The sequence below is a fragment of the Camelina sativa genome, chromosome 13, assembly GCF_030686135.1.
Source record: "Camelina sativa cultivar CO46 ecotype springtype chromosome 13, ASM3068613v1".
NCBI lineage: Eukaryota > Viridiplantae > Streptophyta > Magnoliopsida > Brassicales > Brassicaceae > Camelina > Camelina sativa.
In genome coordinates, this window is record NC_141892.1 from 3,700,608 (window position 1) to 3,724,219 (window position 23,612).

Below are 23,612 nucleotides of genomic sequence, written 5' to 3' on the forward strand. Positions count from 1 at the left end.
GCTTTCTATTCATAGTTATATAAACACACTTATTATCTAATATTAGCCTAACACTATATTTTCCATACATACAAAAGATATGAAGCCACAACTTAATTGGTACATGACTGAAAAAGCTTTCTTTTTAAAAATAAAATATATAAGAATCGTCGGCAAATGTATACATATGGATTCATCTATATATATGATGTGATCTGAAATTCTCAATAATTTGCACAATTTTTTCCTATTGAACATAGATATTTGAGGGGGGGGGGGGGGTCAACAGTACATTAAATTAGATAAAATTAGATAAGCAAACAGGAGAAAAAAACAAATGGGACAAAAAATGGTGGGTGAAGCCAAATTTAATTCCTTATAGTGTATCTATCTATCTAGGCAAGAGTTAGAATTGAATTCTGTATGCAAAGGGGCCACGGAATGAAATAAAGAAAGATACACCCTGAACATATATATACTCATTATAACTTGGGTATATATTAGTAAAGTACATTACTAATTAAAAAAAATAAACACAGTTAGAAGTTATGTAGTCAACAAACATCCCTATACTCTAAGCTTTAATTTTTGTGAATACCCCCTCAGTATCATAATAGATAGTTTTGTAGAAATTTTTTTTATCATAAAGATTGATTTTCTGTAAATTTTTACTAATTAATGCTAAGAAATTATAATTTTCAAGAATCATTAATTGAGAGTTTAAATTTTGATAAATTACTATTGGTTGATAGTTATGAAAATATATTTTTATAAATAAAAAAAAGTATTTATAGCTAAACATTCAATGTTTTTTTTAATTTGTGTAAAACTGCTAAAAAATCATCTATTGTGATACTTTTGTAATACACATTGGCGATGTTTAAGGCTTGTAAATTAGTATATAAGTGTATGTATATACATAGTCATGAAACAGAAGACAGAAGAACAAACAACAACACAGGGAAATAAATGTAAAGAGAGAGAGAGAGGTTGGTAGTGATCCAATGTTTTACCCAATTTATAATTTGGTTTTATTATCGTCCTTTTCCGATAAAGAACGACTCAATGAGTCAAAATTAATCAATTTTTTACGTCAATTTAAAGTCAATTATATAGTACTAACATGTTTTTACTTAATAATACTACGTTTCTTTGTAGTAGTATTAATTTTAATTTATATAAAAAGCATTTTCCAACTGTTAAAAGAGGACAAATAGGAATGGTGGATGACAGAGAGAGAGAGAAAGAGCCAAGCGACACACTTTTACTGGGTCCCACACTTTTTAAACATTTTTTTCTTCTCCTTTATTTACTTTGGGTTTTTGGTAAGTTTTTATTACTTCGAATTTATTAATCTAAAAGCTTCCGTCTCTGCATCTCTCTCTCTCTCTCTTCGTCTTCTTCATTACGCGTCTTCTTCTTCTTCTTCTACTACTACATTTGCCCCCTCTCTTCTTTAATTATCAGCAGCTCACCTTTCACTATCTCTCGATTTCTCTTTCTTTTTATTTATTTATTGTGAACTTCTGTGTGTGCGTAAGTACATTTGGAGATTCAGAAAAGAGAGTTTTTTTTTTTCTTTTTTCTCTCTTTCTTTCACTCAAGTTTCTTCCATTGCTTACCTTCTAAGAGAAAAAAAAAAAAAAAAAAACTTGAGAAGTTCTCTCACTCCACAACTTCGTTCTGAAAAGGCAAAGTTCTATTAGAGTTGCATGTTTTGATGGGAGTTGGAACGACTGGATCTCTCTCTCTCTTGACCCGTCTTTTGGGGTTTAGTTTGAATTTTGTTTTGTAACATATTCTCTCTCTCTGTCTGTAACTGTTTTGTCGGCTCAATATGAATACTGGTGGTCGGCTCATCGCTGGTTCTCATAACAGGAATGAGTTCGTCTTGATTAATGCCGACGAGAGTGCCCGAGTAAGTTACACTCTCTCTACTACTACCCACAATTTCATTCAAAAAGCTTTTTTCTGCTTTTTGATTTGTTTTAAAACCCCATTGTTCTGTGTTATAAAGGTTTTGCCTTTTTCCTTCTCCTGGATCTGGGTTTTTTTTTTTTTTTTACATTTCACCCGTTTAATATAAAATTCAATTAGGGTACACGATTCCATAATTCTTACCTAATTTTTTTATCAAGATGTACAGTGAAAATTTGTGTCGGTGGGTATTGAATTCTGAGTTCAAGTTTGTGTAAATTCGTCTAATTGAAGCGGGGTTAAGCCCCAAATCTCTCTATTCACTTTGCTTTAAAGAACAAAAACTTTGCTTGTGAATATTCACTGTTCGAGATCCAATCTATGTTTTGTTTCCTAATTCGGTAAATTTTTTTTTATATATATACAGATACGATCAGTGGAAGAACTAAGTGGGCAAACATGTCAAATCTGTGGAGATGAGATTGAGCTGGGTGTTGATGGAGAGTCTTTTGTGGCTTGTAATGAATGTGCTTTCCCTGTCTGTAGACCTTGCTATGAGTACGAGAGACGAGAAGGCAACCAATCTTGTCCTCAGTGCAAAACTCGTTACAAGCGTATCAAAGGTTACCTTTTTAATTTGTTTCAATTGTTTTTTTTTAAAAGCTTTTGGTTGTATCTTATACTTTATGGATGGGGGAGATTAGAAGAAAAAGTGTGTGTTGTTGTTTCTCACAAAGGGTCTGTAATTGTTTTTTCAGGAAGTCCAAGGGTTGAAGGAGATGAGGAAGATGATGGAATGGATGATCTTGATTTTGAGTTTGATTATAGGAGTGGCCTTGAATCTGATACTTTCTCTCGCCGTAACGCCGAGTTTGATTTGGCCTCTGTTCCACCTGGCTCACAGATCCCTTTGTTGACTTATGGAGAGGAGGTTAGTTCATATTTTCTCCAATTATCGTATTGCCTCTTAAATTCTCTTTCTTGGCTCATTTGGTTGTTTGTTATGATTGTTTTTGTTAGGACGTTGAGATTTCATCTGAAAGTCATGCTCTTATTGTTTCTCCATCACCTGGTCATGTCAATAGGTATCATCAACCGCATATTGCTGACCCTGCTGGTAAGTTTTGTTTTATCACTTCAGGTAACATAACTTGATTTCCTTTTTATTTTTGTTTGTGGTTACTAAGCTACTGGTTTGCTCTGTCACAGCACATCCAAGACCAATGGTACCTCAGAAAGACCTTGCCGTTTATGGATATGGAAGTGTTGCGTGGAAGGATAGAATGGAGGAGTGGAAGCGAAAGCAGAATGAGAAATTTCAGGTTGTTAAACATGATGGAGATTCTAGTATTGGCGATGGAGATGATGCTGAAATTCCCATGTAAGATAGACAAATCTTTCGTAACAACAATGTCTTGTCATGTTTCATGACTTTGCTTTGGTATTTACGAGCATATAAGTTTGTTTCTTGATGTGTTAGGATGGATGAGGGAAGGCAGCCTCTGTCTAGGAAAGTACCGATAAAGTCGAGCAAAATAAACCCGTACAGGATGCTAATAGTGCTCCGTCTTGTGATTCTCGGTCTCTTTTTCCATTACCGTATTCTTCACCACGTCAATGATGCTTACGCCCTGTGGCTAATATCCGTGATATGCGAGATATGGTTTGCGGTTTCATGGGTTCTTGATCAGTTCCCTAAATGGTATCCTATAGAAAGGGAGACATACTTGGACCGGCTCTCGTTGAGGTACGAGAAAGAAGGAAAACCATCAGAGCTAGCTGCTGTGGATGTTTTCGTCAGTACGGTGGATCCGTTGAAAGAGCCTCCGCTTATTACAGCAAACACCGTTCTGTCTATTCTTGCCGTTGATTATCCGGTAGACAGGGTTGCTTGTTATGTGTCTGATGATGGTGCTGCTATGCTTACTTTTGAAGCACTTTCAGAAACAGCGGAGTTCGCTAGGAAATGGGTTCCGTTCTGTAAGAAGTACGCTATCGAGCCACGTGCCCCTGAATGGTATTTTTGCCACAAGATGGATTACTTAAAGAATAAAGTTCACCCTGCATTTGTTAGGGAACGACGAGCCATGAAGGTTTTGTTCATTCTTGCACCTTTATATACATAATTCCTGAGAAAAATTTTGGGGCTTTATTGAAGAGAATATCCTTCTTCTTCCTGGTTGCAGAGAGATTATGAAGAATTCAAGGTCAAAATCAATGCTCTAGTTGCTACTGCACAGAAAGTGCCTGAAGAAGGTTGGACTATGCAAGACGGTACTCCTTGGCCTGGTAATAACGTGCGAGATCATCCTGGCATGATCCAGGTAAGGCGTTTACTGTTTCTTTCTATTATAAGTTCTGTGTATGTATATCCTCCCAAACTAATTTATTTTCTTGGAAAAAGGTCTTCCTTGGAAATAACGGAGTTCGCGATGTAGAAAACAACGAGTTGCCTCGGCTTGTTTATGTTTCTCGTGAGAAGAGACCAGGATTTGACCATCATAAGAAGGCTGGTGCCATGAATTCCCTGGTAACTAATAATGCTTAACTCTTGAATGTGTCTTCTGAATTAATGTATGATGGTCTCTCGCTAACTTTCAGAGTCTTTTCTTTTCATGTTGCTGTATTTAACTGAAGATACGAGTCTCGGGAGTTCTATCAAATGCTCCTTATCTTCTAAATGTTGATTGTGATCACTACATCAATAACAGCAAGGCTCTTAGAGAAGCAATGTGTTTCATGATGGATCCTCAGTCGGGAAAGAAGATTTGCTATGTTCAGTTCCCTCAAAGATTCGATGGGATTGATAAAAGCGATAGATACTCTAATCGTAATGTTGTATTCTTCGATGTAAGTACACCATTCTCTATCAAACAACCTTCTATTGAGTTATACATCCACTCTTATTTAACAAGCTTTTGATCTTGTTTTTCTTTTGAAACAGATAAATATGAAAGGTTTGGATGGATTACAAGGGCCTATATACGTTGGAACGGGGTGTGTTTTTAGGAGACAGGCACTTTATGGATATGATGCGCCAAAAAAGAAGAAGTCTCCACGTATGACTTGCAATTGCTGGCCTAAATGGTGTTTGTTTTGTTGTGGTTTAAGAAAGAATCGTAAGACAAAGACAACTGATAAGAAAAAGAAGAACAGGGAAGCCTCAAAGCAGATACATGCGCTAGAAAATATCGAAGAGGGTTCCAAAGGTATATCAAAGAAATCTGCTGTATCATTTGGTTTCTACAGTTAGCTTCATTTCATTGCTGACCATTGTTTCTTTCTTTTTGTCAGGCACTAATAATGAGGTGAAATCACCAGAGGCCACGCAACTGAAGTTGGAGAAGAAGTTTGGACAATCGCCTGTTTTTGTTGCCTCTGCTGTTATGGAGAATGGTGGGCTTGCTAGGAACGCGAGTCCAGCATCTTTGCTTAGAGAAGCCATCCAAGTCATTAGTTGTGGGTATGAGGATAAAACCGAATGGGGAAAAGAGGTATAGCACTCTTTAAAACGCTTTTTAGCACTTTGTCTTTCATATTGCAATAAGATTTTTGATATCTTTCATGGTGTTTCATTCAAGATTGGGTGGATCTACGGTTCTGTCACTGAGGATATCCTTACGGGTTTCAAGATGCATTCTCATGGCTGGAGATCGGTTTACTGTACACCCAAGATACCTGCATTTAAAGGATCAGCACCTATCAATCTTTCTGACCGTCTTCATCAAGTTCTTCGGTGGGCTCTTGGGTCTGTTGAGATATTCTTGAGCAGACATTGCCCTATTTGGTATGGTTATGGAGGTGGTTTGAAATGGCTTGAGAGATTGTCTTACATCAACTCTGTGGTCTATCCATGGACCTCTATTCCACTCCTCGTTTACTGTTCTCTCCCTGCTATATGTCTTCTCACCGGAAAATTCATTGTCCCTGAGGTAATATAACAAACCCATCTTTAAGCTCTCCAAAGTATGAACCTTTATTCAATGTTGTGTGCATCTTTGAGCTCTCTTAAAGTATCAATCTTTATTCTATGTTAAGGGTTTTCTATGCTCTTGTTTCTGTTGCAGATTAGTAACTATGCAAGTATCCTCTTCATGGCACTATTCGGGTCGATTGCTGTAACGGGCATTCTTGAGATGCAATGGGGTAAAGTTGGAATCGATGATTGGTGGAGAAACGAACAGTTTTGGGTAATTGGAGGTGTTTCAGCTCATCTCTTTGCTCTCTTCCAAGGTCTCCTCAAGGTTTTAGCTGGTGTCGACACAAACTTCACGGTCACATCTAAAGCAGCTGATGATGGAGAATTCTCTGATCTTTACATCTTCAAATGGACCTCACTCTTGATCCCTCCGACAACACTACTAATCATAAACGTGATTGGAGTCATTGTTGGAATCTCTGATGCGATCAGTAACGGATATGACTCGTGGGGACCTCTTTTTGGAAGATTGTTCTTTGCCTTTTGGGTCATCCTCCATCTATATCCTTTCCTAAAAGGTCTGCTTGGGAAACAAAACAGGATGCCTACTGTCATTCTTGTGTGGTCGATCCTTCTAGCCTCTATCCTAACGCTTCTTTGGGTCCGAGTGAATCCATTTGTGGCCAAAGGCGGTCCTATCCTTGAGATTTGTGGGCTGGACTGTCTTTGATTGATGATGATTACATAAAAACGATTTTCCACAGAGGTAAGTAAAGAGGGAAAGTGGCAACTCACACATTTGTTTGGTTACTGTGTTCTTTTTTACTATTAATTAGGGAACAAAAAGACCCTGATAGATTTGATGAACACAAGAACGAAGAAAAAGGATCTAGATTATGTAATGTTATATTTTTGGAAGAAGGGTGTTGTATTGTATTGTTGTAGATATAGAAGAAGGTGTTGTTGTCTTATATTTTTTTTTGGGGTGAAGTGAAAAAAACAGAAAAGAATGTTTCATTTATATTATTATTAATTCTTTCATTGAAACATTTTGCAAATTCTAGACTGCCTATAAATGTTTTTTTTAAGTAAAAGATGTTTGTAATTGTGAGATTCAATCTCTGTGGATCTTCTTGTCTGAATTAATCTCAAGACTTCTTGTCTTTTAAATTATTCTTCTCTCGTTGAGGAAGAGAGAGACCTAGGGGTCGGAGCAAGACACAGTCAAAAAGTCAACACGACTGTTTGACTGGAATTTTAAGAACCAAAACACAAGAGATTATCATTCATTATAGTTAAGTCTCTCTCTCTCTATACGAGCAAAAGTCATTGACTGAGACTACTATTTTATAAAATTTAGTCCGATACATAAAATCATACCTTTTTTTAGTAAATCATCCTTTAATTACTTGCACATCAGTTTGGTGAATTGCAGTGTTATTTGATTAAAATGTTCAACTGAGTTATGGTCGGACAGACCTGACCGGATAGAGCATATCGGAATTTAAAGAACCTGTTAGGCTGTTAGGTATACAATGTGTTTAAACCAAATAAATTTTTATTTTCTTGACGTTGAATAAAAGAATTTTTCTAAAGAAAAAGAAACGAGAGCTGGCTTTATTTTCTAGAAAACAGCCAAAACGAGAGATGGCTTTAAAATTTGTAAAGCTATATTAATATTAATGGGAAATTGTCATAAATACCACTAAAATTGGTTTTTATTCCAAAAATACCACAATTTAGTTTTTTTTCAAAAATACCATTAATATGTATTTTTTTCCAAAAATACCACATAATTGAATTAAAGTTCTAATACTAAAAACTAATCTCTAAATTCTAAATACTAAACCCTACCCCTAAAAACTATACCTAAGACTAAACGTGTCAACCCAAACCTAAAAAAAAAAATTACATCTTTAAAAATCAATTTTTGTGTTTGTGGTAATTTTGGAAAAAAAACTTTTATGGTATTTTTGGAAAAAACTAAAATGTGGTATTTTTGAAAAAAAAAACTTGTTTAGTGGTATTTAAATGAATTTCTCTATATTAATTTAGTCGTTAAATAACTGTATAACATTTATGAGAAGAGAAAAAAAAGCTTTTAAGTACCAAAAGTGTGAAGAGATACGCGTTTTGTAACCGATGGGAAATAATAAGTCAAAATAGGTGGAGACCACAATGGAAGAGGTACAAGTTTCATTTTCCTTAATTTAGTTGTATATGACTTTATGAAGAAAAAGCAGTTCGTCTTTTATTTTTAAAATTAGAGTAGATTAAATTTTATTTTATACAAATTTTTTATATATTTTATATTCTAAAATAAAATTTTAATATGTTGGGTTAGTTTATGTATGTAAAGTTATTTCAATAGTGTATCTTCTACAACATGACTTGAATGTTATTATAAGACATAATTTTGTAAATTTAATTTTAGAAAAACAAGATGTTATATTATGAGTAATTTAATATATGTTATATTTTTTTTTATTTTAATGTACTTGATTTCTTGAAATTCTTTCATATTATAGTGATATATTATTGACTTGTGCTATAAAAGTCAAATTAGAGTGTTTATAATTTTTAACTATTTGATATATCTTATAGTTATAATAATCTAAAAATATCAAATTACACTATTTTTAAATATTTAAAATGAAATTATTTAAAAAGTTTATTATAGTATATAAAATTAGAAAATTCAACAAAAGAAAAATATGAAATTGAATTTAAATATTCAAATTTTGACGTGTTGCTCAGTCAAATTTTGAGTTAAATAAATATTTTTTAAAATAATAATATTACTAAAACTCGAATATTTTCAGATTGAACAATTTACATTCGTTTAAAAAAATACAAATTATGGTATATCTGAAGATGAGATGTGAATTATAATGATAAGTAACAAATAATATGATAATTTATTTGTTTCACAAAAATAGAATCATAGAAAGATGAGATGTGAATTATAATGATAAGTAACAAATTAATATGGTAAGTTAGATATCAAAAGATTTTATTCGATGAATAATTTAAATCAACCGATCTATAATCAAATCTAAAGATTTTAGTTAGATATCAATAGATAATCAAGTCAACGCGTAAACGATGAGTATACATCATATAAATACTGTGCTATAGTAGTTCGTGTTTTATTTTTAAAATCCTTATACTAACGAATAATATTATCATCATCCGACTGTGTAGATCTGCGTTCATCTTTGATAACCCAGTACAACAAAGTGTACCTGATAACTGTGCCGTCTCTTGCTCTTTATCAATTTATTTGACCCCAACATATTTTCTCTAAGTTATAGTCATGCCAGAAAATTTATTAATATTACATTATAAATCTCTCAGTAAAATAAGGATACTCCACCAATTTATTGCATTTGTGGTCCATTAGTCAGAAGATTTTATTCTACGACTTTTTTACCATGAATTTGATCATATTTAACCGTTATGAATTGAACAAATAATCGACTTTGTAGATGAAGAAATTGGTAACTAAAACTCATTATTAGTTAGTGTGTACTGTACACTAACACAACTGTTAGGGAAACAAACTGAATGTATATACAGTATATACTGAAATGTAAGCTATTTGATGGTGAAAAATGTAAATTAAGAAACTGTGGAAGGGTTCAACAAACAAGTAAAAAATATAGAGACCATTTTGCAAAATATAGTTGAAAAGATGAGATAGATAAGAGATTTCGCAGCACCAACGTCGCAGTTTCTCATGCCCTTCAAAAACCCTCATCAAACATTACGTAATCCTCGAAGAAACTTACTTATAAACAAAAAAATTAGAATAATACGACATATCCAAACACCATAATTTTCACGATGGAGAAGATCAAATCAAAGATTGAGAGTAACAAACGGAGGAGAAGACAAGAGATGATAACCGAGACGGAGATGGAGGCAGCGCAACAGTTGATGCAATTGAGCGACGAAGAGATCAGTAATCTCAATATCATCAAGAAGAACAAGAAGAAGACGATCGAGGACATATTCGGCGTAGATGATATTCATGATGATGAAGATGATCAATGCAACAAGGAAACGATGATTTTGAGAGTAATGTCACCGAAGAAGAGGAAGAAGTATAGGACGATTGAGAGCATTTACATGGCCACGAGACCTATCAGGGTCGTGATTAGATGATCCCTGCAAACAACTCTCGTTAGGTTTGCAATTTAAGGGTTTTTTTTTTTTTTTTTTTTATAATCTACATTGCTATGGTTTCATGAATATTTAGAGATATTTAAGCATTTTGTAATTAGTTCTAAGCATTATATATGTTTTTTTTATAATCATTTTGAGAAAGGAAGAAACAACTTTGGTTTTAATCATAGTTTGCATTATTTTATGACTTGATGATGATATACGATCGATCGAGGATGATAATTTGGTTTGACGGAGCAAAAAGATCGAATGTTTTTAAACAAAAATAAAAAGAAACAAATGATTATGATCGGATGAGTTACGGCTTTCTTGTTTCTTCAAATAAAAACAAAACAACCTTAGAACGCGTGCAAGTATATATTATTCATGTATATATTTTTACGCGTGTTGAGTATTGTCTTTCACAATTTACACTCTTAGTTTTATTAACAAAAGAAGAATTATACTTATCTATGTATGATTTAACATATGTTTTTCTCTAATTGAAAGTACTCATTCTATAATGTAGTTGGGGATGTTTTATACAATAAATACCTGTTATTGTAATGAAATAAATACCTTTTTGGGGGTGAAATTTTGGATTTTTGAACGGATGATTGAGAATGGAGATATTCGTTGGGAAATTTTTTAGAATTGGCGACTCACAGAAGATATCTTTGGGACTAGCCGGTGGATGTGGATGGACATTGAATTTCGGGAATATGGGGGCGTCGTCTGTAACACTTCTGACCCAAGCTAGGACAAGGGAGTCTACCTAGGAGGAGGAATGAGAAGATGGTGACAAAAGAATTATTATGACTTGTTATTGACCGAAATTTGGAATGGTAAAATTAGGATATGGTTGACGTTTTGATTGTGTGTTACGTAGAAACACTTGCTTGGATAAAATAAAAGGCTAACTGTGGTGCTCGCACCTCTATAGATACTCCATGTGAAAGTAATTGACCGACCAAGCGTAGAGGCTTGTGTCAGGAGCAGTAGGATGGAATTTGGAGTTAAACAGCAAGGTTTTAACAGACTACAAAGTAAGTGCTTATGTTATAGAACTTGGTTACGAAAAAATGTTTTGCATGCGTTTTACTACTATGTATGATGGTATCTATACAGACAATCAACATTAATACCATTTTTCCGGATGAAGTCGCAGGTTGATTGTTATCTTCCTTGGAATCATCTCGAGCTCAAATCAAAACGAGATCACGAGACTAATTGATAAATCTGGAATTGAAGGGTGTAGAATGGGTTTGAAGCGGCCTAAGGAACAGTCTGCAGTCCAAGCTTGCTGTTTCGTGAGAAACTTCGATATTGTTATAATGTAACACACAAGAAAGTAGAATTAAATTTAAGTGCAAACACTTTCAAATAAATCTGAAAACATTTCTAAGATCAATATATGGAAAGTTACAACCAACAGAGAACCAAAAAGAAGAAAGGAAACGTCCCCAAAGACTTTTGATCTATATAAATATATTTTAGACAAGAGATTGAATCTAGATCGCAGTTCGGTTTAGGTTTATACCAGTCAGAACAAGAAAATATACGAAAGGAGACATGCCTTCATTCAATTTGGTCCTTGGCTTTGGCCTCATATTCATGCCGAGGCTGCAATTATAGATAAATCATTCAGTCCAACCAGAGAAACAGATGAGAAAAAAAAAACAGAGAATGTGATGAATCATCTATTTTACCATGAAAGTTGCAGTTATCATCTTTTGGGCAAACCACCTCCTGTGCATCACGCCTTGAGCTGCCACTGCACCTTGCACTGTTTCAAATCGCAGATACACAAAACCCGCACTGTTCCTGCATTTTAACAGATTCAGAGCACTGTCACAGATCTATAAACATCAAGAACCAAACATGCAAGAATCTTTGATTGAAATACTTACTTGTCTACATAAATATGGCTGACTCTGCCATACCTTGAGCATTCTTCCTTAACGTCTTCTCTAATCTCAAGATCAAACTCCGGGTCCGTCTGCAACAAAATAGAGCTTTCATGTTAATAATACTTGTAGAAAAGAGCCAGCAGCCATCCACTTATACAAGACTGGGACTTGTTTTCTCACAGCTCTCAAACGGAAAAAAAGAAGTAAGAATTAACCTCGGTTGCAGGATCGAACATGTTCTTCAGTAGGAGACAGTCACTTGGCTGGCCAACAGGCTCAGTGATAAAAGAAGTGTTTGCTGCTGTTGGAAGCACTGACGTTGGGAAACTAGGAACCATGCCTGGTTGATTATAAGCTGTTCCATTTAATGCTGGTACTCCGAGAGAGCCCACAATGCTGTGGACAGATTCCATGTGTTATAGAGAGATACATGCAATCAAAAAATTGTGCACCAAAACAGGCAGAAGAGAGATGCATACAAGAGAGACATACCTCGTTGCGATACCTGTACGATCCAGTTTCTGCATAAGCAGAGCCCTAGATTGTGCATTTAAAGCCTGAGAAAAGGAGAGAGTCATTATAGAAGCCTTAAAAGAGAAGGAAGAGTACAAGGAAAAGGTAGCTTACCAGTCCACCTCCATCATCATCATCAAAATCAGCAGATTTTGGAGCAGTATCGTGTGTACCAACATGATCAGACACGGAGGACACCTATAAAAAAAAATTATCCAAATAAAGTATCAATAGATCCATGCAAGTATAAGAGCTCATCATTTGTCCACAATGAGTTCAAAACTCACCTTAACTGTCCTACCAGAAATCTCCAGCTTTCCATTTAAGGCAATTTGGGCTGCCTTTGAATGTTCAAGATGGGCAAACTGTGGAAGGGGAAATAATATCAGTGGGGAATATCGAAGATAAAGAGTACCAACTAATTTAAAAAGCGTGTTCTACTAACCTGAATAAAGCCAAAACCTTTGCACTGCTTAGTTTCAGCGTCAACTGGTAGCTGAACAACCTCAACAGGACCAAACGCCTCAAAAATCTGATAAAGAAAAGGAAACAACTCATAGCATGGACGATATTGGGAAAAATACTTGCCGGTATGTGCATAAGTAATAAAGACTCTCAAGAAAGACATCAAGACTGTCTAGAAAAAAATGTCACCTGTCTAAGCTCCGGCTCTGACATGTTGAAATGCAGGTTTCCAACATATAGTTTCCTATCTGCAGGTCCAGTACCACCCGTAGTACTATTAGTTTGCGCCAAATTCTTTTCAGCTTCAGAGGGCTTAACCATCACAGGTTGTCCAAGAAACATTTGTCCACACAGAGCTATGGCCATTGGAACTGACGTCACCTCATAAAACTCAATATACCTGCAGATCCAAAAAAAAAAGAAGATATACTTGACTTCAAGCACACGTAGGACAACAAATCAGAAAAAAACTTACAAAGCAAGTAGCAAAGAGAACTTGGAAACAAAAAACTTTAGTGCGGGGTTTCAAGCTGAGTCTCTTTTGGAGGGTTGGAGGCCTAGAGTAATAGAAAATGTTAGCCCATCATGATAAAAAACAATAATCAAACTAAAACAGCAATGACTAGATATGCAAGCTCCTCCAACAGCGAATAACCCAGACAGAGGACTGGGAAAGCACCAGAGACTAAGATGAAGCATCACACAAAGAATGTGAAATAAGATGTAAAGACTAATGTATTCCCTCCTTCCTGGTAGTGCTTGCAATGGAAAGTAACACAACTGAAATAGGATTCAGGTTTTCTGACATCTACCTTGACCACGCAGAATTGATTAAACAAGTGTGCAAGGTATAGCCATCATCCTCATCATTATCGCATGGCTAGTGCATCTAAGAATACAGAATCGAGTTCTTGAAATTGCAGAGAAAACTGAATATGCAGAATATTACATACCAAGTGAACATACACAACACTAAGCTAAAAGAAACTGAAAGAAATTCATACCCGACTCCTTTTGATCGTCTTGAATTTCTGTCCATGATCAATCGCACATCCCTCACCTGAAATAATAAGGAACAGATAACAATAAGAACAAAGACAAAATAGAACCCAAGAGAAGAGATAGCACAAAATCAACAGAAATTCGATAAAATCAGCTCTCCGCAGTAAGTGAGAGGGATCTGACCATCTAAATAAAAAAATCACACAACCTATTAAACACTAAGGAACAGTACTAAAGACCATTAAGCGTTTCTATCCAAGCCAACATTAGAAGTCAATGAAGCAAACCAGCCATTGACTTCTAATGTTGAAACAGCAATCACATAAACAGGTACACATTTATAACCCTTCAATTGAGAATTGACAGTCATGGAGCAATGTTAATACCTTTCTACGGCCTAAACAACCAGAAAGAAAATTAACAAACTAGAAAGGAACAAAGTAACTAACCTTGCCCGCTTTGGAGAAGAACTCATAAACATCTCTCTCAGTAGCTTTAAGAGGCATCTGTTCGTTCATTAGAAAACCAGATATACTTAGCGTAATCAGTTAACTCAACAGTGTCGATAATTCCCCCCTTCCATCATATAAAACCCAATGTTCAAGAAGATACCTGGTATGCAAAAACAGTTCTTTGATCTCTCTCAGGATCTGCTTCAGGCTCATCTTTCTTGTCCTTGTGTCTCCTGCAATCGTGAAATCAAATTTAAACCGTTCGTAATCGACTAAAGTAGCTCATTGGAGAGCTATACATATTTCCTATACACAATCAAACAAACCTGCTTCCTCTTTCCGCTACTTCCTCCCTCCGAGATCTGCTACTGCTCCTTCTCTCCCTCCTCTCTCTATCCTTCTCCCTTTCTCTTCTCTCTCGGTCTCGGGTTTTGTCCCTATCACTCCTATCTCTCTCCTTGCTACTCCTCTCACGGTCACTCTCTTTATCTCTCGATCCTTCTCTAACCTTATCCCTCTCTCTCTCCTTGTCTCTGCTGCTCCTATGCCTCTCTTTCTCCCCACGATCCCTCTTACCGTTCTCTTGGCCATCTCCACGAGACTTCTTACTCCGACTGCTACCTCGCTCTTCATCACCGTCTTCCTCCTCTCCTCCTTCTCTCTTTCTGTAGCTCCTCTCGCTCTTCTCGTTCCCACTCTCTTCTATCTTCCTATCCGACACATCTCCTTTCTCAACCGTCTTCTCCAGATACTCGTATTCGTCAAACTCCATTATCGTCAACGATTCGGCGAATTTCGTAGGTTAGGGCTTTTGTTATTAGGGTTTCGAATTGGAAGAGGAGCTTACGAGGGAATTGAATTTAGTTGTGTTGATTTGTGCCTGTTCGATTTCGATTGACGATATCTAGAAGATGGTACATATATAAAAGTCGTAAATCCCAAACAATTGCGAGGTTGTAAACGGTAGTTCAAACACAATTTAGCGACGTTAATGATACGGGCCCAAATCATTGTCATAAAACCTAAAGGCCCATTAATCTTCATGACATACAGTATAAGAAAATCTATTAATTTATAGAAGTTTTAATTTTTCGATTAATTTATAGAGAGATTTTTCTAATTTAGTAAAAAACATTAAAAATAAGTTTTAATGGTTATAACTAATATTTTTATAAAATCAATTACAATGAAAATAACAATTAGCACTCAAAGATTTTTATACAGTAAAAATATCAAAAATAAACTCTAATAAAAATTAATGTGTCGATATACATATATTTGGATAATTCTATATAATTATTAATTTATATTATTTATGGGACCATATATTTACAAAGGATTTTCAAAAAAAGTATTATTTTTATTATATTATCAAATAGTGTCCAAAATTACACTAATCCCAACTTAGAACCGGATAAATTTATTAATTTAAAGAGGTTATTAATTTACCGACTATTAATTTATAGAGGTTATATTGTATATCTTTTAAGCGTCTTAAATTATTGATTTGTTTTCGCTAATTATTTTGCTTTGGAGTTTGGATCAACCATACCATTGAAGATTATCAAGCTATGTAATCCTAGTTACTAAATTTACAAAATGAGAAAATCATGGCAGAAAAGCGAGCTTCATTTTGATGTATTGATAACTTGTGGGTAGTTCCAGAAATTATTCTTCCATGCTTTACAGTTGATTTTATAGAAAGAAAGAAAAAACAAATATGTTACAAGAAAAAAGAAAAAGGAAATAGGAGTTTTATGAACCATCATAAGTCAGTCAGTCATATGTGGTTTAAAAACTAACCATCCCCTCTCTATCGCCTCTGCCAAATCATCAAAACAACTGCAATCGGATAAAAAAATCAATAATATTTGTATTTTCTCTATGTCTTGTGGTTTAACTCACCACCTTCACCTTCTTCCATATTGATCCGACCTGGTATATTAATAATTATACATTCACATGTCAATTTCTCCCCCTACAACCACACATATGACCACTCATTTTGCTGAATTTACAGTTTGATTACTTACCTAACAATGATATCAACGACGGGGCTTCCCCTGATCCATTTGATTTCATGTCCGCACCTACGTTTCAATGTCACCCAGCTGAAAATTAGATCTATATCCAACTATTGGGCTTAATTTCGCTAGAACACAGTTTAGCTTACGAGCAAGTTATGAGCAGCAGATATAAGAGATATGAAGACTACCTGAATTTTCCATTGATCTTGTGATGTCTGACTTCTTAAATGTAAAACCTATGAAGTTGGTGTCCTTGGACGTCAACATCTGCTCAACCAATCCAAAAGGTAGCACCAAATTGTTTCAGTTGATGGAATACTATCTAAACTCGTTGATACTCTCAATCATAACAAAACAAATTTTGCAAGCTCTATTATGTCCTGAGACATTTCCGCATATGTCAATTTGCAATTAAGATTATATTAAAGGATTAAAGTGGAGTGCGTCACCTTTCTCCAAGGACCAACTTGTGGTGCTTCGGATGGCGACCCTTCAACCTACAAGACATCCAGAACTTTATGAGGATATTGGACGCTTTGACTTCTCATTTTAGTAATGAAAACCGAAGGTTTAAAACAAGTTTTGGGTTCACCAGCTAGTCGGTTTCAACAACTGCCTCAAGCTATACAAATCATATCATGACAAGCTTTTTGAGATTCTATCTAACTTACTTCAGGGAACTTCTCAAAATTTTGTGTGTCTAGTTCTCCATCGACAATGGGTTTATAAGCTGCCTCCATGTCATACAGTTTGTCCCATGGGGTGCCTTTGAACCAAGGATGCGACTGAAACATGAACAAAAGTTAATTACAATGATGTCAAGGGTGAAAGAGAGAATAATGAACCTTAACTTTTACGTATCCTTTTCAGTATTCTCACCCTTATCTCCTCAACACCTCTGGTTCCCAACCTTGATTCAACATCACAAAGCAAGCGACAAATCAAATCCCTAGCCTCATCAGATATTTTTGGTTCTTCAGGGAATTTTAAGCATACCCTCCAATTAATTATCTGAGATAAGAAGCACAAGTCTTTTAAGCAAGCGTGAACAGATCTTATTATACACAAAAATGCATGACTAACCAGCTATATACACCTACCTTTCGGCATGTTATACGGGGGTCATCAGAACAAAATGGGGGATACCCAACTAACATCTCATACAAAATTGCGCCGAGAGACCACCAATCACATTCCATTCCATATCCTTTCTTTAGCAATACTTCTGGAGCCATGTAATCAAGAGTTCCAACGGTCGAATAAGCCTGTAAAAATGAAAGATAAACACCAAATAAAATTGATTACCCAAGATATATTGGAAGTGGTAACGGATCTTTGTAGTCTAGCAAAAAGGGTAACACATGTAATTCAATTAGAGTAGCAGCAAAAAATACCAATGCACGGCGATTGCGCTTCCACTGCAGTAACTGCTCTTTAGGCATTTGCCAGGGTGCTTTGTCAGCTTCTGATTTTCCTGACTGGCCCTCTGAATCCTGAGACAACATTTCTTCGTCTTCTAATAGCAGCGAAGAATACTTATCATCTAGTGGCTTACATAAGCCAAAATCTGAAAGCTTCAAATGGCCACTTTTGTCTAGTATCAAATTATCAGGTTTGATGTCCCTACAGGGAAGAAAAAAGCAAACTCAAATCAAGAACCAGAGAATATATATATATATATATATATATATATATATATATATATATATATATATATTTTTTTTTTTCTGTTTCTAGGGAACAAATAGTAAACATGGACTTTTTACAGTGCCTAGAGTTCTCTACAACACCCTTAATCACTAGGCATACAAAAATGAATTTAGAAATGTATTGTTATACCTGTGAACATAGTTGTGTTGATGGATAGAATGGATAGCAAGAATGCTCTCCGCAATATAAAAACGAGCAACGTCTTCAGAAAGAATGTCTTCTCTCATGAGTAAAGTCATGATGTCACCCCCAGGTAAATACTCCATGATAAGATACAAACATTCAGAATCTTGAAAAGAGTAAAAAAGTTTTACAATGTAACGGCTGTCAACCTCTGCAAGTAAGTTCCTCTCGGACCTGACATGCTCAACCTAGAGAGACAAAACAGTTAAGGTAACTCATTTATTTCTGCGCAAACACAAAATTTGCGAAACTGAAGCATCTAGTGAAGCCAGTCTAATGATATAAGGAAAAGGTTGGAAGTTTTTCTCAGCTCCTTCCATGCATCAATCTTGTACTTACTACTACTGCTATCAAACATCTTACAATTCCACGTTTTACTTAAATAACAGAAACAAGGGAGTTTTTGGTACCTGTCCACGGCTAAGCATCTCAGTTTTTTTCAGTTTCTTCATGGCATAGACCTCAGATGTAGATCTCAAACGGCATAATCTAACCTGGAAAAAAAAAAACATTTCAGGGATGAAACATATTCCATAACAATCAAATTCTAGTTAAAAAAACGCATAGATCTCTGTTTAAATTAAGCTCGATTTGGAAAACAAAATGTGAGGTTGGTTGTTACCTCACCAAAGGCACCTTTGCCAATAACGGTCAAAAGCTCAAAATCATCAATCCCAATTTTACGTCTCTGAAGCCTCATATACTCAGTTTCACGACGTGCCAAATTCCTCATCATCTCATCTTGTTCCTCAACCGGCAACTGAGCTTCTTGCACTTTCCTCTGAAACTCCCTGCGTCTGTAAATTCCAATTTCGAAATTATTAAAACAAATCTCAAGTCAAACCACAAGTCATCTCTTCGAAATGAAGCAAAAGACCAGATCAGATTCAAGACGAGCAAAAAGGCAAACAAAATCAGAATCCCCCAAACCTCTCCATTCGTTCGTGCAAGCCTTGCAAGTAGTTCTTATAATGATTCTCGATGAATTGCTTAGCAGCAGCAGCTTTCTGACGTGTCACTGGCGACGAAACCGCAACATCCGTCTCTGTTTCAAATCCGCGACCAGGCTTGACGCGAACGGTTCCATCTGCGCCGTCCATAATTTTTTCAAGCAGAGATCGTAATCCAAGTGTGTGTGTGTGAGAGAGAGAGAGAGAGAGATAAAATTAGAGAGCCATGGGAGGGGAATTAAAAGGGAGTTATCGAGGAGAGATCTAAGGAGCTGTCACACGGTGTTGGTGAAATCCCAAAGACGCCAGAACGTGGACTATTTACCAGAGATGAACTGGCAGAGCTGTCTCCTCTTACTAATTTTTTTCATTATTAACAATTTTTTTAATTAGTTTTTCTTTTTTTTTTAGGAGTATGGAAGAATATACATGTGCCATCATAATTCATAATTTAGCTCTACAGTATTTTAACTTCATTATCTTCGAAGTACATTTTTTTTTATCCGATGCTTCTTTCGGAAACTAATAAAATCGGTATTTTTTAAAAAAAAAAAAAAAAAAAAAGTACATTTTTTTTTGTCCTCTGACTTTGTGTCAGCGCAACGTTTGGATCTATCTCCTGAGGAAACATTTACGCAAGACTAGGGGACACACACACGAGATTATTCTTCTCGTTCAACTCATCTTACTAACTTGATAATTTAATTCATGTATTTTCTCTTACCAATTTCACCGCGAAATTAATCCAGCAACAAATACTTGAAAATAACCAAATAAGTGGCAAAAAAAAGAACTCCGTTAGTGTACAGAACCATAGTACATTTTTTAAAAAGGAAACACTGTTTCAGAGTTTTTTACCACATAAAAAGACTGCTAATAAATAACTCACGAAGAAGATCCTGAAATGTTTCATGATGAACCCACATGTTTTCAAGGTCTGAGAGCGGCTTTGTGAACCATGGTTTCCTTGTGAATTTGGTGGCAACTCTTTTCAACCAGATCTAATAGCTTCTCCAAATTCCCTGCCCACGAGTTTAGAATCTCGTTGCTGTCTTTTGCGATCTGGAAGCACACAATCCCTGATGGTCTGTCTATTTTCGCAATCAGTGCTTTCGACACTACCATCTCCGACAGATGCTTCTCCGCCTCCTGAATTCGCAATTTCCAACCAAAAACATACAATTGTTTAAAGAGCTCTTATCAAGTATAAGCATATTTGCTATATAACCAGTGAGTTATCAATCTACCTCAATGCTCAGGCATAAAAGCGCTGCAATTCTCTTTAAGGTTATCCTTGAGTAATACTTTGAGACAACGAGAATATTCTGCAGAATGTAAACAGATTTTCAGATACTACTAGCTTTAAGCATCAATCAATTGATGTAGACAAGCTTTAAGATAAATTGAGAGACTTACATGTTCGATTATTCTCAGCTTCAGATCTTCACCTGCTTTGTCACCCAAAGAACCTCCAACCGTGCTTTTCTCTTTCTCGAACTCATCCTTGTATTTGTTCCACAGAGATGTCCATTGAATAACCTCCATTGTCACTACCTGTTTTAGAAGCATCCTGCAAAGAATTATATCAAACACAAAAGGACTTAGAAGTTAGAACCTATTTGAAAACAGAAGATTAGGTAATGAAAAAAACAAATTAATGGAGAAGGAAAATATACTTGAAATCAGGGATTTCTGATAAATTCTTGTCTTCCAGAGTTGCATTGAGCAAGCTTGATTGCATTGGGTCATGAGGTGCCAAGACCAAGAACCAGCAGATCTTCCTCAGGACCTAATGTTTTGAAGATCAAACAAAGTTATCAAACTAACCCTATAAAATGTAAAGTAATTAAACGTCCAATCAATGGCATGAGCTAACCGGAATCCACTGCTCTGGAGTTTCTTTTACAGAAGGGATATCATATATCGCCTTGTAGCTACGGCAGATTTCAAGGTACTCATTGTTATGAGAATAGTACCTACATTAGATGAATTTTTCTCTAGTTAAAAAGATATGTATGTCACAGGAATCAATCATGGTACATCAGAATTCAGTGGGAAACATAATGCAATTCATTCACATAAAACCAAAAACAAAAACAAAAACAAAAAAGAGTTAAAAAAAATTAACACAACAGGGGAGATTAATCCAATATTTGATACTGTCCACCAGGAAAAATTGGTATTATGCATCTCTGAGAAACCACAGCAAGCAAATATTCCCACAGATTCAAGAGACAGAGACTATGGTCCATGACTATATCTAAATCATATACAATTGAACATGCCAAGACAATAATGGAAATAAAAATCACGAACAATTTGATAGAAAGCCTTACCGAATCATTAGCTCATAGTAAATTCGCTTAAGCTCCAACAAAGTGGGTATATCAGCAGGAGCCTCCTCTACCATGTTCTCACCTTCCTTAGGTTTCTTCTTATCCTTTTTTGTATCTGCGTCAAAAACTCTAGGATTGATCTTCCTAGATAAGATTTGGGCACGAACAAAATCTTGACGATCCAAGCACAAGCGAACCTTTAAAAATTACCCAAAAGTTGTTAGCACCACAAGAAAATACCAGTAAATACAAATTGAAACGTAATGACTAATGAATAAAGTCCTTACTTGTTCAAGGATAAAAGCAATTTTCTCAGTCTTTGCCATAGCGCCAAATGTCTCAACCTGTTATTCAACATAACATTGCAGGGATCAAATAGGAATGAAGATTTTATTTAGGAGATTTAGCAGCAAAATGCAAAAAAAAACTCACAGCAACTTCTTGCATGAGATCTGCAGCCTCAGCTATCTGACCCTGGTCTTCTTTAATCTTAGCAAGCTTCTTGGTCAGACGTGCCCTCTCAATTTCAACATATATCTATACACAGAAAAATCCAATGGCAAACAATTACAACCGAATGATGAAGTTATATGTTAAAGAATACACCATCAGTTTCCTTAGTTTCGCACCTTTCCAGCAGATACATTGTTCAACGTCTTAATAAGCTCAACCCGAGTTTCAATGTCTGGTGTCTGATCAATATACTGCATCGCTTGCTGCACCATGGATTGAACAGCCTGCAAATGGAGAAGTTCATAAAAATCACTGATGTTGACTTTCCAAATTGTATCATTTACTTTGACTATACTTCTGTACATGAAAAAGGTTAAGCTAAATACCTATATCAAGAAACTAGACCAAGAAAACACGCAAACCAAAAGTAAAATCAACGAAACACTGAAAATCTAACTATCTTAAGTAATAAACTGAACTAAATACAACCATCAATATCTCCAATGACCCAAATTAGCATCAATATTTAAGTCAACAGTGAACCTATCAGAATCATACAGAGGAATCGTAAAAGCAACCTATCACAGGAAAAAATCCCACTAAAATAAGTTTGTATCCAACACAAAGGCGAATCCTCCTGAAATTGTTCTTATGTCCATCTCTTTACAAGATTAGGGTTACCTAACACTAGGCCTATGCGATTCAGAAGTCAAATGTGGAAGAAATCACAGTAAAAGCTCAAATCAAAATTCCCGACCTAAACAGTCTCTTCAAACTATCAAAACGAACATGAAAACCCAAATTCCCTAAGAGCTTAAACGACAAACACTGATAGGATTTAAAGACAAATCAAAGTACCTGTTTGAGCTGACCACGTTTCTTAGACAGATTGAGAATCTGCTCATTCAGAAGTTTCCAATCCTTAGCTTCGAAACAAAGCTGAAGAATCTCAGTAGCTGCTTTCCTTGTACCGGCGACGTTTTCGGCGAGTCTCATCTGCTTCTCTTCATTCAGAAGCCGATCTACCGTCGCCTCAAGCTTCCCGCTGTCTCCCTGAAATCCACACTAACAACGGAATGAGAAGATGCGAAAATTTCGAAAACGAGGAAAACAAACAAAAAAAAACTTAACATCAGATCTGAGTAATTGAAGACTCGCCATCGTGAAAATCACTGGGAATCAGCTCAAAGAACGAGTAGTTGAAATTTCTGGTGACGGAACGAAGAAGCTCTAAGCTAAAGTAGAGGCGAGAGATAGAGAGAGAGCTTTTGGGAGTTGCCGAACACAGAAAAATCGCAGCGTTCCCCAACCCCTTGAACAAGAAATCTCAGATTCTTCGGCCGATGATCTTTTTTACATGGGCCGTGAATGGGCCGTTAGCTAATTGTTATTGTTGAGCTCAATCCAGTCTTGTATGTGATCCCGGTCTAGCTTATATGGTATGATTTTAAATTAAAATTTAAAAAGTACCGAACCGGATCCCATTGATTGAGACAACTTGAGCAGAGAGGAATTAGAAGAAACTCATGTCGTTCGTTCTTCCGCCCAAATCGTAGCAAAACCAGAGATCCTGGATCCTCTAATGTCGATCAAGACCTCCTTGTCTCGAGATTCAATGGTTTACCTTGA

General features: G+C 35.8%; 5 protein-coding genes across 10 annotated transcripts; 2 read left to right on the forward strand and 3 right to left on the reverse strand.

Annotated features, from left to right (window-relative positions):
• Positions 1-967: 967 nt before the first annotated feature.
• LOC104734987 (cellulose synthase A catalytic subunit 5 [UDP-forming]) lies at positions 968-6,873 on the forward strand. The gene is made up of 13 exons (XM_010454687.3): positions 968-1,897; positions 2,324-2,519; positions 2,655-2,827; positions 2,917-3,013; positions 3,106-3,277; positions 3,377-3,989; positions 4,083-4,220; positions 4,301-4,426; positions 4,534-4,746; positions 4,841-5,105; positions 5,191-5,390; positions 5,478-5,828; positions 5,964-6,873. The coding sequence occupies exons 1-13, from the start codon at positions 1,817-1,819 to the stop codon at positions 6,543-6,545; spliced, it is 3,207 nt and encodes a 1,068-aa protein (XP_010452989.2). The 5' UTR covers positions 968-1,816; the 3' UTR covers positions 6,546-6,873.
• Positions 6,874-9,576: 2,703 nt separating this feature from the next.
• On the forward strand, positions 9,577-10,172 carry LOC104734988 (uncharacterized). Its single transcript, XM_010454688.3, has one exon. The coding sequence runs from the start codon at positions 9,662-9,664 to the stop codon at positions 9,980-9,982; it is 321 nt and encodes a 106-aa protein (XP_010452990.1). The 5' UTR covers positions 9,577-9,661; the 3' UTR covers positions 9,983-10,172.
• Positions 10,173-10,981: 809 nt separating this feature from the next.
• On the reverse strand, positions 10,982-15,276 carry LOC104734989 (uncharacterized). Of its 6 annotated transcripts, none has more exons than XM_087481101.1 (14): positions 14,651-15,276; positions 14,485-14,557; positions 14,322-14,378; positions 13,875-13,930; positions 13,060-13,270; positions 12,851-12,937; positions 12,693-12,770; positions 12,520-12,603; positions 12,385-12,449; positions 12,108-12,288; positions 11,893-11,981; positions 11,692-11,806; positions 11,523-11,605; positions 10,982-11,285 (listed from the first exon to the last, which is right to left on the reverse strand). In XM_087481101.1, the coding sequence occupies exons 1-13, from the start codon at positions 15,094-15,096 to the stop codon at positions 11,561-11,563; spliced, it is 1,587 nt and encodes a 528-aa protein (XP_087337227.1). In that variant the 5' UTR covers positions 15,097-15,276; the 3' UTR covers positions 10,982-11,285; positions 11,523-11,560. The 6 variants fall into 6 exon arrangements, with proteins under 6 accessions (XP_087337227.1, XP_087337228.1, XP_087337226.1 ...); XM_087481102.1 differs by having other exon boundaries at positions 10,982-11,300; XM_087481100.1 differs by lacking the exon at positions 10,982-11,285 and having other exon boundaries at positions 11,345-11,605.
• Positions 15,277-15,935: 659 nt separating this feature from the next.
• Positions 15,936-19,635, reverse strand: LOC104734990 (uncharacterized). The gene is made up of 12 exons (XM_010454694.3): positions 19,175-19,635; positions 18,867-19,041; positions 18,655-18,738; positions 18,191-18,432; positions 17,746-17,974; positions 17,452-17,616; positions 17,231-17,362; positions 17,023-17,136; positions 16,801-16,848; positions 16,540-16,618; positions 16,358-16,414; positions 15,936-16,259 (listed from the first exon to the last, which is right to left on the reverse strand). Exons 1-12 carry the CDS (start codon positions 19,342-19,344, stop codon positions 16,207-16,209), a joined length of 1,548 nt encoding a protein of 515 aa, XP_010452996.1. The 5' UTR covers positions 19,345-19,635; the 3' UTR covers positions 15,936-16,206.
• Positions 19,636-19,934: 299 nt separating this feature from the next.
• Positions 19,935-23,501, reverse strand: LOC104734991 (26S proteasome non-ATPase regulatory subunit 12 homolog A). The gene is made up of 11 exons (XM_087481106.1): positions 23,142-23,501; positions 22,842-23,036; positions 22,160-22,267; positions 21,963-22,067; positions 21,818-21,874; positions 21,531-21,727; positions 21,071-21,170; positions 20,871-20,983; positions 20,611-20,764; positions 20,442-20,519; positions 19,935-20,343 (listed from the first exon to the last, which is right to left on the reverse strand). The coding sequence occupies exons 1-11, from the start codon at positions 23,142-23,144 to the stop codon at positions 20,125-20,127; spliced, it is 1,329 nt and encodes a 442-aa protein (XP_087337232.1). The 5' UTR covers positions 23,145-23,501; the 3' UTR covers positions 19,935-20,124.
• Positions 23,502-23,612: the final 111 nt, after the last annotated feature.